The sequence below is a fragment of the Crinia signifera genome, chromosome 1 (genome assembly GCF_055691185.1).
Source record: "Crinia signifera chromosome 1, ASM5569118v1, whole genome shotgun sequence".
Lineage (NCBI taxonomy): Eukaryota > Metazoa > Chordata > Amphibia > Anura > Myobatrachidae > Crinia > Crinia signifera.
The window spans coordinates 280,679,173-280,698,300 of NC_139217.1; the positions used below are offsets into that span (position 1 = coordinate 280,679,173).

General features: G+C 39.4%; 1 protein-coding gene across 1 annotated transcript in view; it reads left to right on the forward strand.

Moving 5' to 3' along the window:
* Positions 1-19,128, forward strand: part of FOCAD (focadhesin) — a 253,346-nt gene that overhangs the window by 106,531 nt on the left and 127,687 nt on the right. The window contains exons 12-14 of the mRNA XM_083184719.1: positions 2,192-2,296; positions 2,408-2,509; positions 3,125-3,255. Coding sequence (XP_083040845.1) covers positions 2,192-2,296; positions 2,408-2,509; positions 3,125-3,255 — 338 coding nt within the window. The remainder of the gene's footprint in view (positions 1-2,191; positions 2,297-2,407; positions 2,510-3,124; positions 3,256-19,128) is intronic.

Sequence of the window (19,128 nt, forward strand, 5' to 3'; positions counted from 1 at the left end):
TCCAGGATTCTCTGTCAGCATTCATGTTATTATTACTTTCCCAGGGACAGCAGTTTCACACCCAATGAATGAAGCAATGGACAGTGGAAAATTACATGCAATTAAAAGACAGAGAAGAGAATATGTGGATAAAACACACTTTCACAATATTAATTAGACAGATGACCTAGCTGCTGAATATTTAGGGATGAGATGGGATGCAAAATGCCCCTAGTTGCTTAGCAACGTGTTTTACCATCTCCTGAGCGGTCCACTTATATCTGAAACTAATGATTCGTCCTCTGCACTTATCCAGCTGTTGGATAATTCAGGGTTTGCAAGTGTTTGCAGTTTACCCTTTCTCTTCCATGGGTAACGCTGCTTGTGTGAATGCATACTGTGTCTCTTCATTATCACCATGATTTCCTATAAAGTTTTTAACATACAGTGTTTTTGTTGCATGAAATACCAGTCTTTAAATAAATAGATTACTAAACATATAATGTATATAATTAGTATTTTGCTTTATTTAATTGATTTACTCTGCAAATCAATGTATGTTTTTATATACGTTTAACAGACAATAAATGGATTTTTGTGGAAAAAAGTTCCTTTTAGAAAGTGCAAGGAGACTCCAACGATAGTTAAATATGGATAAAATAAAGTAACAAGTCCGTTGTCCACAACAAATATTGAATAATTTAGCGCCGGATTCAGACTTGGTAGACTGCGCATGTTCGCGAACAGGTAAAGCCCCCCCACCGCTCGACTACCAGCATTTGCCTGCGAGTCCATGTCTACGATTACACATTCACTTGCATTCAGCCGCATGGGTGTAAAATCAAATGATTCCCCCCCCCCCCCCCCCCCCTTTCACTGATAAAAGTTTAAACTGACTTTTATGTTGGCCAGAGATGTCCGAATTCGGGGCGGTTGCTGACATCACCCACCTGCCACAAGCAAACATCGACAAGGCTGTCTGTCCCCATCGACACTCCTGCCCACCCCCATTCCACTCACAATGGAGCGAAGGGCTTGGCGAGTGTGAAACTCACCTAAGGCGTTCATTCCTGGGGTTTACACATGCACAAACCCTGACCGTAGGGGACAGGGCCGAATTTGGCTCGTTACGAACTAGTCTGAATCGGCCACTTTGTACAGGTACCTGACAAGCAGATATATGGCGGGACAAAAATGGACGAAGAAAGAATGTCTATTGTTGGTACACCAAAGATTAAAGATACAATAAGATTTAACTTTTATTAGGAATTGTTAAAAGATTGCGAAATAAAACACACAAACGTACATATAGACACAGACTGGTGAATAAAAAAGGATAAGAATCCTTGTTCAGTTGGACTCCCGATATACTCTTAATTTATATGGGCAAATCAATGTGTTTGTACAGATCCCCCAATGTATATCCAGCAATGTCCACGGGAAACCCCGTTGGTAATGCTGGAAGTCCCACAGTGTAAGATTTGATCTGTATGTTGCGAGTAACCTGCTAGATATCTCCCATTTAGTCAATCTACCATGAGAGGGGATTTTGATATCTATTGTGGGAACAATTCAGAGGCTAAACACGGCATCCTATGTGCAGTATTTTGACCTCTGGTGCTGAGTGCGGATAGTACTCTCCGTCACCCGCCCAAGGTCCAATGATTGCCGTTTTGGATTTTTAGCTGTGGTTCTCAATATAACCCGACAGCATCTGGGGATTGTATCCATGCGGCTTCTATTGAATGTGCCCGTGCAGGGCTTCTGAGACACAAGCTGCCTGTGTGCGGCGGGCTGTCAAGCGTTAGACACCACACCTTCCGGCAGAGGGTTCCATGTACAGCGGAGACCCGTCAGCATATCAAACATGAATCAAAATACATTGTAAGTGGGGAGGGGGTATCGGAAATCAAAACTGATGTGCGGTCGGCGCACGCTTCGCACGAGCTTCCTCAGGACCCTATGGCGGGAGCAGCAATTGTGTGTAGATTGCATTAAAAGAAAGGTATGAATTGGTCAGGAACCAGTTGCATGTGACTTTGTGCTTTCTTGTGCATTACCGGCTACATGTATGTATATTGGTAGTGTACAGTATAATGATTCCGCACATACATTGATTACCTTCGCTGTGATTATTGTTTTACACAATAATTGTTTTACATGTAACATGTTATTTTATAAGCCATCACAATAATACTTTTCTGTCTTCCAGGTCCCATACTTAGTTCCAGTTTTGATATACAGACTTGGCCATTTTCTAGAACCTGATTTAGCCCGGGAAATTCTGTACACTATACCCACCTTTGGTACACATAAGGTGAGTTTGATCTCATCTCTTTTTGTTTGAGTCTCCTTAACAAATACAGTTGTATGCAATACTTACAAAAATGCAGTTTACATTTATTGTATGTGTCTTCTCAATGAACAGGTTTGTGTGCCTCAGATCCTGCGGGCTCTACAGATGATAGGCAACACATCCAAACTTCAACCTATCACCCTGCGCTTGATGACACTATTGTGGGAAAAACAGGTACACGGATTATACTGAGGTTGCACATTTATTATTCTCACTCCACCGATTTTAAGACATTTAAATCCGTTTTTTTCCTTTTGCTAACTGGGAATAATGCAGTGGAGGTGGGCTTGATTATTTAAATCTATATTTAATTAACTAAGCAATTTTATTTTTGTGAGAGCTGAGAACTACTCACCAATTACAACTGCAGTTTTCATGGTTCAAGTGCCATTCCATAGGGCGTGTAATGTAGATGTGCAATTTTCTTGAATATCTTGAGGGAGTGGGGGGCACATCTTGCCTTTGACTTGTAAATTACAGCATAGCCCTTTTTCTGCCCTAAATTCAGTGGATTTAGTATATTTTTTTCAGTGTCCCCAAAGTTTACTGTATGCTGAAAGTTTGCAAGTTTACAATAAACTTTTGGGCTACCGTTAAATTTCAGGATACATCGAACTGTCGGTATGCAGTAAATTTGATGAACGCATTGCACAACACACATTAAATCTTTTTTTGGTTCAGTTTCGAATAAGGTAATATCCCAATATCCTGATTGACCTATACTTTCAGCTCTTCTACCAGTTCTTATGACGCACACTATAATTTGTGTTTTACTATTGTATGTTACAGGACAGAGTCTATCCGGAGCTGCAGAAGCTGATTGCCAAGGCTGACTCCCAGTGTCTGTCAACTGGGAAAGACATTCAGTGGGAAAAAACAATTGCAAAAGCAGCAACCATCAGAGACATCTGCAGGCAAAGGTATCTCCAAGATCTTAAATGTAGCAGCCCAGATTTATGTTAAGATCTGTAGTATAGTGTTCATTCTAGCACCCTGCACCATTCAAGACCCATGCAGTTCCTTTGCTTTGGTGCTTCTAGTACAGTCTGGTCTGTATTTAGATACAGACCAGACTGTGGCAGAAACAACACAGCAGACAGAGGCACCCCATTCAGGAAAGAGGAACTGTACGGGTCTTGAAAGGTGAAGGGTGCTAGAATGAACAGTAGTAGTGAATGTGTATCTTGCTAAGTGAAGATTACGTTAACAACTAATGCTAGTTGTGCACTTCAGTACACTCAACTAAAGAGATATTTTTTGTGTGTGTGTATGTATGTGTGTGTGTAATATCCTTTGGTAGTACCTCTGGTGCCTCTCAGCGTGTGCAAGCACACGAAATATACAGAGAAGCAGTTGATGGCACTCGGAGGGTTTATCAACAGGTACACGGGACACAAATAGTGTAGCAACGTTTTGGTTTTTAATAACCTTTGTCAAGCTCAAAGTAACAAGAAACAATCTTACCTATATAGCCAACAGCACCACAAGTGAAGGGGAGCCCGCGCCCCCTCGTCGGGCCGGATCCAATGACGTCACCCTCCGGTGGCGCACACCAGTCGGTGCGGCACGGCCGTCAGAGGGGTTGCTAGGCAACCCTGTGAAACAAAAAATATTTACATGAGTAACAGTGATCGTGATAAGTGCAGAGAACCATCTACTAGAACATCGCAACAAGACAAAATACATATAGAATACATGACATGATGGAAACATGACAGTATGTTACAAAGTACATAATGAAGCGGTCAGCTGACTCACGGACGTCTGTGCACCGGGTGAGCAGATATGTTCATAGAAAACCCCCTCTGACTTTTTTAGGGGGTGACAGAGATAAATTGCTGTTACAGCGTGAGACGTGGTGGATCAATAAATTGAAAACGATCCACCCTGCAGGGCTCAATGAAGCCTGCAGTTTTCACTGTTTTCTATGAACATATCTGCTCACCCGGTGCACAGACGTCCGTGAGTCAGCTGACCGCTTCATTATGTACTTTGTAACATACTGTCATGTTTCCGTCATGTCATGTATTCTATATGTATTTTGTCTTGTTGCGATGTTCTAGTAGATGGTTCTCTGCACTTATCACGATCACTGTCACCTAGCAACAGTGGATTCACACATATACAAAATGGGGTATCTCTCTGTTCACAATAAATGCAGTTTCCTTGGGGTGAAAAGATGGTCTCCAACACCAACAGTGGATTCACACATATACAAAATGGGGTATCTCTCTGTTCACAATAAATGCAGTTTCTCAAAACGTCTAAACAAGGTATCACGGGGTCTCCAGGAGCCTGCTCCTGGAGACCACTGTTGGTGTTGGAGACCATCTTTTCACCCCAAGGGCTGTATAAACACACCCGCTAGAACCTGAAGAATACCACACTGTTACTAATTTATCTGCTGATCTATGCAAATCCATCCTCTGGTCAAAGAAGACCACATTCATTCTGAGGCGGTACAAATCTTTTATTGTGGACAGAGCTTTTTAGCCTGAGAGACTTATTTACCGTAATAGGCAACTCTAATAAAATCCTCTAAAAAATATAATCCCACCCACAGACTGTGTAGGAGATTTCTCCTTATTAGATTGATTCATTGCCCCTGATGAAGTCCTAAGGGACGAAACGCGTTGGGCCGCGGATCTACAGTATATAAGGCATTTATCTGAAAAACTCTGAACGAATGAATTTTTTTTACTGCTGGATGAACCATTAATAAACGTTTACCTGTTTTTTATGAAAATAACTGTTTATTTATTGTATGTATAGCCACAAAGTGGTACATTTAGCGCACCCCTATTCTCTTTTTCTATCTCTTCTCTACCCGTACCTTTACTAACAGCAGGGTACTATAGAGGTGCTGCTCTCCTAAGCGCATTATCGGGGCCACGATCCTTTCTATATATATATATGGAAAAAAAGTACTTGTGAGCTGCGCTCAATATGTAGTGTCCAATTTTGGTCCAGCAAATGATCCTTAAGTAGGATTTCCAAATAAAGTCACTAAAGTCCACAATCAGACCTGCAGCTCCCTTTGAATAAATGTGGCATCCAGGGTCAGGATGAATAGATATCTAGAAAATACAGAGAACAAAGGGGCGCTCCATAGTGCATGTAAATGATGTTTTAATAGAGTATACACACTCCAACATAGATAAAAGCAGTTACTCGTACCATATAAAAAACTGCTGTGGGCTGGTTACCACAAGATGTTAAACAAATACCCGGGGCACACAGCTCCTGATGATATGCTCACCACCACCGATGGGAGGGATTCCGCACACGCTGGTTTGCGCTGCCGGGACTCCTGACCACTCGTCGGGGAAAACAGACACCAGGCTGGAGACAGGGTATGGCAAGAACGCAGGTATCACAGGCCACGCCCTAACGCGTTTCGTCAGGGACTTCGTCAGAGGGCGTGGCACTGTGAATACCTGAGTGCAATATAACAGGCAGAACCTCCAATGAGATTCATGCATAGCAGATGACATCACCCGCCGGTAACAGTGTACAATTAATCAAACCACACACAGTTTGCAACATAAAAAACAACATAATGACAGTATATGGCTACACAGCAATAATGCCAAAGAATACTGTACAGATACATATCAATACACACAGATAAAAACACAATTGATTAAAAAATCGAAAACCATCGATAAATCGTAAAAAATTCATTTTTGATACGAATATAAAAACATGTATAGAAAATATATAAACTAATTATACACGACTAGGAGCAAAAATTATCATTATAGCTGCCGTCTATTGATTGATAAAGGGAGTGACTTCAAAACCCTCATTCAATCCAAAAGGCACTAATGTATTCAGTGTGATAATCCAATGGGTCTCACGTCTAATGAGCAACTTATCTCTATCTCCACCCCGTAATGGGGGCGGCACATGTTCAATTGCTCGAATTTTCACCCCACTTGGATCTTTATTATGAAAGGTGTTGAAGTGCCTAGGGACACTATGATTAGTTACGCCATTTTTAATGTTTCTTAAATGCTCAAGTGCCCTAATCTTTAACGACCTTTTAGTTTTTCCCACATAATGCAAATCACAAGTGCAGGATAATACATACACGACATAGGAAGAATTGCAATTTAAGAAACAGTGTGTTCTAATCAAGGAGAGTTTAGGATTTTGTAAATCTGAACCACGAGTAATATGCTTACAGACTTTACAATGATTACATGGGAAACACCCCTTTAAATCCAAAAATGTGGATGAAGGTGGTCTGATGTTCACTTCTCGCAGTTGACTCTTTGATAACATATTTTTCAATGTTCTAGCTTTTTTATATACAATATTTGGTCTTACTGAGAGCCACTCTTTCATCAAAGGGTCAAGTTTGAGAATGTGCCAATTTTTCTCAAATATACGCTTAATTTCATGATCCTTATCATTGAATTGAGTGACAAAAGGACAATCAAAACTCTTATTGGAATTGGCTGCTGGTATAGCCTGTTTGTATTCCAGCAAGCTATTACGTTCAGTTGCACGAGCTCTTTCACGTGCCTTAGTAACAACATTACTGGGATATCCCCTCTCATTAAACCTATGAGTATATGTTGTTGCTTGTGAATCAAAAAGAGTAATGTCAGAGCAATTCCGTCTCAGGCGTACAAACTGAGAAAAGGGAATGTTCTGTTTCCAATTTTCTAAATGACAGCTCTCAAATTGCAAGTAGCTATTACAATCGACCGATTTAAAGAACGTAGATGTTTCAATTGAGCGAGACATGGGGAATTTGTCAACGCTCAAATATAAATCAAGAAATTCGATATGTTTTTCATTGAAATTGGAAGTGAACTTTAAATTGTATGAATTATTATTCAGGCCAGTTACAAAGGTATTAAATGATGATTCATCACCTCTCCACACTATGATGATATCATCTATATATCTTTTAAACAAAACAACCTTCTCCATAACTTCAGGAGTAAGTGTACTGGTCTCCCAGTCACCCATGTACAGATTGGCCAGACTTGGGGCACAAATCGTCCCCATCGCCGTGCCCCAAGTCTGGAGGTACCAAGTACCTAAAAACTCAAAATAATTGTGCCTTAATATAAACAGTAAGCAATCACAAATGAAATTGATTTTAGGTTCAGAGAACACACTGTTCTTTCTAAGGACCTTCTCAATAACATCCACACCTTTTTTATGTGGGATCGCCGTGTACAACGATGAAACATCGATGGTACCAAAGCTGTGACCATCATCCCATTCAAGATTTTTTAAGATCTGCAACATATGCGTAGAATCTTTCACATAGGTGTCCAGTAGTGGCACAAACTGTTTAATATATGAATCAACAAATTCTGACAGCCGGGCGGTCAGGGAACCAACTCCGGCCACAATTGGTCGCCCTGGTGGGTGGACCTTACTCTTGTGTAATTTTGGTAAATGATAAAATGTAGCCAAATTTGGCATCACATTGTTTAAATATTTGAATTCATCCATATTGATGGATTTATCCATTAAACCACGATTTAATAAAACCTGGAGTTCACCTAAAAATTGTTGGGTGGGATCTTTATCAAGTTTTTTATAAGACACTTCATCGTTTAGTAATTTATGAGCCTCATCAATATAAGCATCACGGTCTAAGATGGCGATACCACCGCCTTTATCCGCGTTCTTAATAACGACGGATGTATCCTCCATCAGATTTTTGAGAGCCTTTCTCTCTTTGAAAGATAAATTGGAACAATCTCTATGCGACAGGTCCAACCTCTCAAGGTCATTTTTAACCAGTTCTGAGAACATCTCTAAATAAGGGCCCTGCGACTCTACAGGGTAAAAGGTGGACTTTAGTTTTAACCCCGAATTATGAGTGTCCCCTAAGGATGGTGTAGGTGGGGAGACTTCTCCATCTTTTTTGTAAAAATGGCGCTTTAGTGTCATTTTTCTTACAAATAGATTTAGGTCGACCTGTAAGTCGACTTTTTTAGGTAAGGCTGACGGTGCGAACGACAACCCTTTAAGAAGTAAAGATTTCTCGTGGTTGGTAAGTATTTTCTTAGAGAGGTTGTAAATACCGTTTTTCTCCAGATCTACTGAAGTATTTAAGGTAGATAATCCTACAAAACTCGTTTTTTTGTTTGCCTTCCTGGTAATTCCAGATCCCCTCCCACCTCTAACCTTCTTTTTAACCTTATAGGGGTCCGGACAGGGGTTGGTTGAGCATGAGTATTTTGCTGGATACCTTGATCTAAAAAATGACGTCGGTCACTATTATCATTATTTGAGCGCAACCTCTCAAAACGATTATTGTGTATATAGCCCCGAGGTTCATCAAATACCGGTTTATCCCAGTGTTTCTTAGGGTCCCCAACAAATGATTTTTTCCTATATTTAGGACGTACAACCGTCCAATCATTTCTATGGGAAATGTCTACACCATTTCTGTCGACATAGTCATTTTTCTCATAGACCTGATTCCGATTGCCACGTGTGTAAGCCCTATTGGTAGGCCTCCGTGTATTAGATTTAGTGGCAACGGGAACAGGTCTATCAGAAATTACAACGGCAGTATTATCATTCTTACTTGACCAAGACCGTACCATATTTTGTTCATAATCAAGCTTGTCACGCAAGAATTTTTTCTGCTTGGTTTCAATTACCTTACACTCAATTACAGAGACCTTTTTTTCAATCTCAATTTTAGCCAATGCAATCTTCTCACTATCAAGAATTTTTTCTAATTCAGTGGCAGTCACTTGCAATTGCTTCTCAGTCTCAGTAAGCATCTTTTTCTTTTCTGAGACTAATAACCGCATCAGCTCAAACGAGCACTCATCAAGAATGTGAAACCAACTTTTAGAAAATTGCTCACAATCATTACCAACTGTGGGTGTTTTTAGCAGACGCAGGCCCCTCGGGATTCTCCTGCAATCAACATAATTGCTTAAACTTTTTATGTCCCACCACAGTTTGGCTTCCTTAACATGTAATTTTTCTAAGCTGAGTAGCAAATCAGTTTTTTGTGGCTGACTAACGTTTGATAATAAAGCATTACTATCTTCATTGAATATTCTACAACACTCAATGGACCTCTTATTTGTAAGGTCACCATTACGCCACATGATAAATATCAATTAGCAGAAAACCTGCAAAAGCAGCTGAGCTCACACAAATGACCCACAAACAAACACAGAATAAATGGAAAAAAAGTACTTGTGAGCTGCGCTCAATATGTAGTGTCCAATTTTGGTCCAGCAAATGATCCTTAAGTAGGATTTCCAAATAAAGTCACTAAAGTCCACAATCAGACCTGCAGCTCCCTTTGAATAAATGTGGCATCCAGGGTCAGGATGAATAGATATCTAGAAAATACAGAGAACAAAGGGGCGCTCCATAGTGCATGTAAATGATGTTTTAATAGAGTATACACACTCCAACATAGATAAAAGCAGTTACTCGTACCATATAAAAAACTGCTGTGGGCTGGTTACCACAAGATGTTAAACAAATACCCGGGGCACACAGCTCCTGATGATATGCTCACCACCACCGATGGGAGGGATTCCGCACACGCTGGTTTGCGCTGCCGGGACTCCTGACCACTCGTCGGGGAAAACAGACACCAGGCTGGAGACAGGGTATGGCAAGAACGCAGGTATCACAGGCCACGCCCTAACGCGTTTCGTCAGGGACTTCGTCAGAGGGCGTGGCACTGTGAATACCTGAGTGCAATATAACAGGCAGAACCTCCAATGAGATTCATGCATAGCAGATGACATCACCCGCCGGTAACAGTGTACAATTAATCAAACCACACACAGTTTGCAACATAAAAAACAACATAATGACAGTATATGGCTACACAGCAATAATGCCAAAGAATACTGTACAGATACATATCAATACACACAGATAAAAACACAATTGATTAAAAAATCGAAAACCATCGATAAATCGTAAAAAATTCATTTTTGATACGAATATAAAAACATGTATAGAAAATATATAAACTAATTATACACGACTAGGAGCAAAAATTATCATTATAGCTGCCGTCTATTGATTGATAAAGGGAGTGACTTCAAAACCCTCATTCAATCCAAAAGGCACTAATGTATTCAGTGTGATAAACCAATGGGTCTCACGTCTAATGAGCAACTTATCTCTATCTCCACCCCGTAATGGGGGCGGCACATGTTCAATTGCTCGAATTTTCACCCCACTTGGATCTTTATTATGAAAGGTGTTGAAGTGCCTAGGGACACTATGATTAGTTACGCCATTTTTAATGTTTCTTAAATGCTCAAGTGCCCTAATCTTTAACGACCTTTTAGTTTTTCCCACATAATGCAAATCACAAGTGCAGGATAATACATACACGACATAGGAAGAATTGCAATTTAAGAAACAGTGTGTTCTAATCAAGGAGAGTTTAGGATTTTGTAAATCTGAACCACGAGTAATATGCTTACAGACTTTACAATGATTACATGGGAAACACCCCTTTAAATCCAAAAATGTGGATGAAGGTGGTCTGATGTTCACTTCTCGCAGTTGACTCTTTGATAACATATTTTTCAATGTTCTAGCTTTTTTATATACAATATTTGGTCTTACTGAGAGCCACTCTTTCATCAAAGGGTCAAGTTTGAGAATGTGCCAATTTTTCTCAAATATACGCTTAATTTCATGATCCTTATCATTGAATTGAGTGACAAAAGGACAATCAAAACTCTTATTGGAATTGGCTGCTGGTATAGCCTGTTTGTATTCCAGCAAGCTATTACGTTCAGTTGCACGAGCTCTTTCACGTGCCTTAGTAACAACATTACTGGGATATCCCCTCTCATTAAACCTATGAGTATATGTTGTTGCTTGTGAATCAAAAAGAGTAATGTCAGAGCAATTCCGTCTCAGGCGTACAAACTGAGAAAAGGGAATGTTCTGTTTCCAATTTTCTAAATGACAGCTCTCAAATTGCAAGTAGCTATTACAATCGACCGATTTAAAGAACGTAGATGTTTCAATTGAGCGAGACATGGGGAATTTGTCAACGCTCAAATATAAATCAAGAAATTCGATATGTTTTTCATTGAAATTGGAAGTGAACTTTAAATTGTATGAATTATTATTCAGGCCAGTTACAAAGGTATTAAATGATGATTCATCACCTCTCCACACTATGATGATATCATCTATATATCTTTTAAACAAAACAACCTTCTCCATAACTTCAGGAGTAAGTGTACTGGTCTCCCAGTCACCCATGTACAGATTGGCCAGACTTGGGGCACAAATCGTCCCCATCGCCGTGCCCCAAGTCTGGAGGTACCAAGTACCTAAAAACTCAAAATAATTGTGCCTTAATATAAACAGTAAGCAATCACAAATGAAATTGATTTTAGGTTCAGAGAACACACTGTTCTTTCTAAGGACCTTCTCAATAACATCCACACCTTTTTTATGTGGGATCGCCGTGTACAACGATGAAACATCGATGGTACCAAAGCTGTGACCATCATCCCATTCAAGATTTTTTAAGATCTGCAACATATGCGTAGAATCTTTCACATAGGTGTCCAGTAGTGGCACAAACTGTTTAATATATGAATCAACAAATTCTGACAGCCGGGCGGTCAGGGAACCAACTCCGGCCACAATTGGTCGCCCTGGTGGGTGGACCTTACTCTTGTGTAATTTTGGTAAATGATAAAATGTAGCCAAATTTGGCATCACATTGTTTAAATATTTGAATTCATCCATATTGATGGATTTATCCATTAAACCACGATTTAATAAAACCTGGAGTTCACCTAAAAATTGTTGGGTGGGATCTTTATCAAGTTTTTTATAAGACACTTCATCGTTTAGTAATTTATGAGCCTCATCAATATAAGCATCACGGTCTAAGATGGCGATACCACCGCCTTTATCCGCGTTCTTAATAACGACGGATGTATCCTCCATCAGATTTTTGAGAGCCTTTCTCTCTTTGAAAGATAAATTGGAACAATCTCTATGCGACAGGTCCAACCTCTCAAGGTCATTTTTAACCAGTTCTGAGAACATCTCTAAATAAGGGCCCCGCGACTCTACAGGGTAAAAGGTGGACTTTAGTTTTAACCCCGAATTATGAGTGTCCCCTAAGGATGGTGTAGGTGGGGAGACTTCTCCATCTTTTTTGTAAAAATGGCGCTTTAGTGTCATTTTTCTTACAAATAGATTTAGGTCGACCTGTAAGTCGACTTTTTTAGGTAAGGCTGACGGTGCGAACGACAACCCTTTAAGAAGTAAAGATTTCTCGTGGTTGGTAAGTATTTTCTTAGAGAGGTTGTAAATACCGTTTTTCTCATAAATTACTAAACGATGAAGTGTCTTATAAAAAACTTGATAAAGATCCCACCCAACAATTTTTAGGTGAACTCCAGGTTTTATTAAATCGTGGTTTAATGGATAAATCCATCAATATGGATGAATTCAAATATTTAAACAATGTGATGCCAAATTTGGCTACATTTTATCATTTACCAAAATTACACAAGAGTAAGGTCCACCCACCAGGGCGACCAATTGTGGCCGGAGTTGGTTCCCTGACCGCCCGGCTGTCAGAATTTGTTGATTCATATATTAAACAGTTTGTGCCACTACTGGACACCTATGTGAAAGATTCTACGCATATGTTGCAGATCTTAAAAAATCTTGAATGGGATGATGGTCACAGCTTTGGTACCATCGATGTTTCATCGTTGTACACGGCGATCCCACATAAAAAAGGTGTGGATGTTATTGAGAAGGTGTGGATGTCCTTAGAAAGAACAGTGTGTTCTCTGAACCTAAAATCAATTTCATTTGTGATTGCTTACTGTTTATATTAAGGCACAATTATTTTGAGTTTTTAGGTACTTGGTACCTCCAGACTTGGGGCACGGCGATGGGGACGATTTGTGCCCCAAGTCTGGCCAATCTGTACATGGGAGACCAGTACACTTACTCCTGAAGTTATGGAGAAGGTTGTTTTGTTTAAAAGATATATAGATGATATCATCATAGTGTGGAGAGGTGATGAATCATCATTTAATACCTTTGTAACTGGCCTGAATAATAATTCATACAATTTAAAGTTCACTTCCAATTTCAATGAAAAACATATCGAATTTCTTGATTTATATTTGAGCGTTGACAAATTCCCCATGTCTCGCTCAATTGAAACATCTACGTTCTTTAAATCGGTCGATTGTAATAGCTACTTGCAATTTGAGAGCTGTCATTTAGAAAATTGGAAACAGAACATTCCCTTTTCTCAGTTTGTACGCCTGAGACGGAATTGCTCTGACATTACTCTTTTTGATTCACAAGCAACAACATATACTCATAGGTTTAATGAGAGGGGATATCCCAGTAATGTTGTTACTAAGGCACGTGAAAGAGCTCGTGCAACTGAACGTAATAGCTTGCTGGAATACAAACAGGCTATACCAGCAGCCAATTCCAATAAGAGTTTTGATTGTCCTTTTGTCACTCAATTCAATGATAAGGATCATGAAATTAAGCGTATATTTGAGAAAAATTGGCACATTCTCAAACTTGACCCTTTGATGAAAGAGTGGCTCTCAGTAAGACCAAATATTGTATATAAAAAAGCTAGAACATTGAAAAATATGTTATCAAAGAGTCAACTGCGAGAAGTGAACATCAGACCACCTTCATCCACATTTTTGGATTTAAAGGGGTGTTTCCCATGTAATCATTGTAAAGTCTGTAAGCATATTACTCGTGGTTCAGATTTACAAAATCCTAAACTCTCCTTGATTAGAACACACTGTTTCTTAAATTGCAATTCTTCCTATGTCGTGTATGTATTATCCTGCACTTGTGATTTGCATTATGTGGGAAAAACTAAAAGGTCGTTAAAGATTAGGGCACTTGAGCATTTAAGAAACATTAAAAATGGCGTAACTAATCATAGTGTCCCTAGGCACTTCAACACCTTTCATAATAAAGATCCAAGTGGGGTGAAAATTCGAGCAATTGAACATGTGCCGCCCCCATTACGGGGTGGATATAGAGATAAGTTGCTCATTAGACGTGAGACCCATTGGATTATCACACTGAATACATTAGTGCCTTTTGGATTGAATGAGGGTTTTGAAGTCACTCCCTTTATCAATCAATAGACGGCAGCTATAATGATAATTTTTGCTCCTAGTCGTGTATAATTAGTTTATATATTTTCTATACATGTTTTTATATTCGTATCAAAAATGAATTTTTTACGATTTATCGATGGTTTTCGATTTTTTAATCAATTGTGTTTTTATCTGTGTGTATTGATATGTATCTGTACAGTATTCTTTGGCATTATTGCTGTGTAGCCATATACTGTCATTATGTTGTTTTTTATGTTGCAAACTGTGTGTGGTTTGATTAATTGTACACTGTTACCGGCGGGTGATGTCATCTGCTATGCATGAATCTCATTGGAGGTTCTGCCTGTTATATTGCACTCAGGTATTCACAGTGCCACGCCCTCTGACGAAGTCCCTGACGAAACGCGTTAGGGCGTGGCCTGTGATACCTGCGTTCTTGCCATACCCTGTCTCCAGCCTGGTGTCTGTTTTCCCCGACGAGTGGTCAGGAGTCCCGGCAGCGCAAACCAGCGTGTGCGGAATCCCTCCCATCGGTGGTGGTGAGCATATCATCAGGAGCTGTGTGCCCCGGGTATTTGTTTAACATCTTGTGGTAACCAGCCCACAGCAGTTTTTTATATGGTACGAGTAACTGCTTTTATCTATGTTGGAGTGTGTATACTCTATTAAAACATCATTTACATGCACTATGGAGCGCCCCTTTGTTCTCTGTATTTTCTAGATATCTATTCATCCTGACCCTGGATGCCACATTTATTCAAAGGGAGCTGCAGGTCTGATTGTGGACTTTAGTGACTTTATTTGGAAATCCTACTTAAGGATCATTTGCTGGACCAAAATTGGACACTACATATTGAGCGCAGCTCACAAGTACTTTTTTTCCATTTATTCTGTGTTCGTTTGTGGGTCATTTGTGTGAGCTCAGCTGCTTTTGCAGGTTTTCTGCTAATTGATATTTATCATGTGGCGTAATGGTGACCTTACAAATAAGAGGTCCATTGAGTGTTGTAGAATATTCAATGAAGATAGTAATGCTTTATTATCAAACGTTAGTCAGCCACAAAAAACTGATTTGCTACTCAGCTTAGAAAAATTACATGTTAAGGAAGCCAAACTGTGGTGGGACATAAAAAGTTTAAGCAATTATGTTGATTGCAGGAGAATCCCGAGGGGCCTGCGTCTGCTAAAAACACCCACAGTTGGTAATGATTGTGAGCAATTTTCTAAAAGTTGGTTTCACATTCTTGATGAGTGCTCGTTTGAGCTGATGCGGTTATTAGTCTCAGAAAAGAAAAAGATGCTTACTGAGACTGAGAAGCAATTGCAAGTGACTGCCACTGAATTAGAAAAAATTCTTGATAGTGAGAAGATTGCATTGGCTAAAATTGAGATTGAAAAAAAGGTCTCTGTAATTGAGTGTAAGGTAATTGAAACCAAGCAGAAAAAATTCTTGCGTGACAAGCTTGATTATGAACAAAATATGGTACGGTCTTGGTCAAGTAAGAATGATAATACTGCCGTTGTAATTTCTGATAGACCTGTTCCCGTTGCCACTAAATCTAATACACGGAGGCCTACCAATAGGGCTTACACACGTGGCAATCGGAATCAGGTCTATGAGAAAAATGACTATGTCGACAGAAATGGTGTAGACATTTCCCATAGAAATGATTGGACGGTTGTACGTCCTAAATATAGGAAAAAATCATTTGTTGGGGACCCTAAGAAACACTGGGATAAACCGGTATTTGATGAACCTCGGGGCTATATACACAATAATCGTTTTGAGAGGTTGCGCTCAAATAATGATAATAGTGACCGACGTCATTTTTTAGATCAAGGTATCCAGCAAAATACTCATGCTCAACCAACCCCTGTCCGGACCCCTATAAGGTTAAAAAGAAGGTTAGAGGTGGGAGGGGATCTGGAATTACCAGGAAGGCAAACAAAAAAACGAGTTTTGTAGGATTATCTACCTTAAATACTTCAGTAGATCTTGAGAAAAACGGTATTTACAACCTCTCTAAGAAAATACTTACCAACCACGAGAAATCTTTACTTCTTAAAGGGTTGTCGTTCGCACCGTCAGCCTTACCTAAAAAAGTCGACTTACAGGTCGACCTAAATCTATTTGTAAGAAAAATGACACTAAAGCGCCATTTTTACAAAAAAGATGGAGAAGTCTCCCCACCTACACCATCCTTAGGGGACACTCATAATTCGGGGTTAAAACTAAAGTCCACCTTTTACCCTGTAGAGTCGCGGGGCCCTTATTTAGAGATGTTCTCAGAACTGGTTAAAAATGACCTTGAGAGGTTGGACCTGTCGCATAGAGATTGTTCCAATTTATCTTTCAAAGAGAGAAAGGCTCTCAAAAATCTGATGGAGGATACATCCGTCGTTATTAAGAACGCGGATAAAGGCGGTGGTATCGCCATCTTAGACCGTGATGCTTATATTGATGAGGCTCATAAATTACTAAACGATGAAGTGTCTTATAAAAAACTTGATAAAGATCCCACCCAACAATTTTTAGGTGAACTCCAGGTTTTATTAAATCGTGGTTTAATGGATAAATCCATCAATATGGATGAATTCAAATATTTAAACAATGTGATGCCAAATTTGGCTACATTTTATCATTTACCAAAATTACACAAGAGTAAGGTCCACCCACCAGGGCGACCAATTGTGGCCGGAGTTGGTTCCCTGACCGCCCGGCTGTCAGAATTTGTTGATTCATATATTAAACAGTTTGTGCCACTACTGGACACCTATGTGAAAGATTCTACGCATATGTTGCAGATCTTAAAAAATCTTGAATGGGATGATGGTCACAGCTTTGGTACCATCGATGTTTCATCGTTGTACACGGCGATCCCACATAAAAAAGGTGTGGATGTTATTGAGAAGGTCCTTAGAAAGAACAGTGTGTTCTCTGAACCTAAAATCAATTTCATTTGTGATTGCTTACTGTTTATATTAAGGCACAATTATTTTGAGTTTTTAGGTACTTGGTACCTCCAGACTTGGGGCACGGCGATGGGGACGATTTGTGCCCCAAGTCTGGCCAATCTGTACATGGGTGACTGGGAGACCAGTACACTTACTCCTGAAGTTATGGAGAAGATTGTTTTGTTTAAAAGATATATAGATGATATCATCATAGTGTGGAGAGGTGATGAATCATCATTTAATACCTTTGTAACTGGCCTGAATAATAATTCATACAATTTAAAGTTCACTTCCAATTTCAATGAAAAACATATCGAATTTCTTGATTTATATTTGAGCGTTGACAAATTCCCCATGTCTCGCTCAATTGAAACATCTACGTTCTTTAAATCGGTCGATTGTAATAGCTACTTGCAATTTGAGAGCTGTCATTTAGAAAATTGGAAACAGAACATTCCCTTTTCTCAGTTTGTACGCCTGAGACGGAATTGCTCTGACATTACTCTTTTTGATTCACAAGCAACAACATATACTCATAGGTTTAATGAGAGGGGATATCCCAGTAATGTTGTTACTAAGGCACGTGAAAGAGCTCGTGCAACTGAACGTAATAGCTTGCTGGAATACAAACAGGCTATACCAGCAGCCAATTCCAATAAGAGTTTTGATTGTCCTTTTGTCACTCAATTCAATGATAAGGATCATGAAATTAAGCGTATATTTGAGAAAAATTGGCACATTCTCAAACTTGACCCTTTGATGAAAGAGTGGCTCTCAGTAAGACCAAATATTGTATATAAAAAAGCTAGAACATTGAAAAATATGTTATCAAAGAGTCAACTGCGAGAAGTGAACATCAGACCACCTTCATCCACATTTTTGGATTTAAAGGGGTGTTTCCCATGTAATCATTGTAAAGTCTGTAAGCATATTACTCGTGGTTCAGATTTACAAAATCCTAAACTCTCCTTGATTAGAACACACTGTTTCTTAAATTGCAATTCTTCCTATGTCGTGTATGTATTATCCTGCACTTGTGATTTGCATTATGTGGGAAAAACTAAAAGGTCGTTAAAGATTAGGGCACTTGAGCATTTAAGAAACATTAAAAATGGCGTAACTAATCATAGTGTCCCTAGGCACTTCAACACCTTTCATAATAAAGATCCAAGTGGGGTGAAAATTCGAGCAATTGAACATGTGCCGCCCCCATTACGGGGTGGAGATAGAGATAAGTTGCTCATTAGACGTGAGACCCATTGGATTATCACACTGAATACATTAGTGCCTTTTGGATTGAATGAGGGTTTTGAAGTCACTCCCTTTATCAATCAATAGACGGCAGCTATAATGATAATTTTTGCTCCTAGTCGTGTATAATTAGTTTATATATTTTCTATACATGTTTTTATATTCGTATCAAAAATGAATTTTTTACGATTTATCGATGGTTTTCGATTTTTTAATCAATTGTGTTTTTATCTGTGTGTATTGATATGTATCTGTACAGTATTCTTTGGCATTATTGCTGTGTAGCCATATACTGTCATTATGTTGTTTTTTATGTTGCAAACTGTGTGTGGTTTGATTAATTGTACACTGTTACCGGCGGGTGATGTCATCTGCTATGCATGAATCTCATTGGAGGTTCTGCCTGTTATATTGCACTCAGGTATTCACAGTGCCACGCCCTCTGACGAAGTCCCTGAC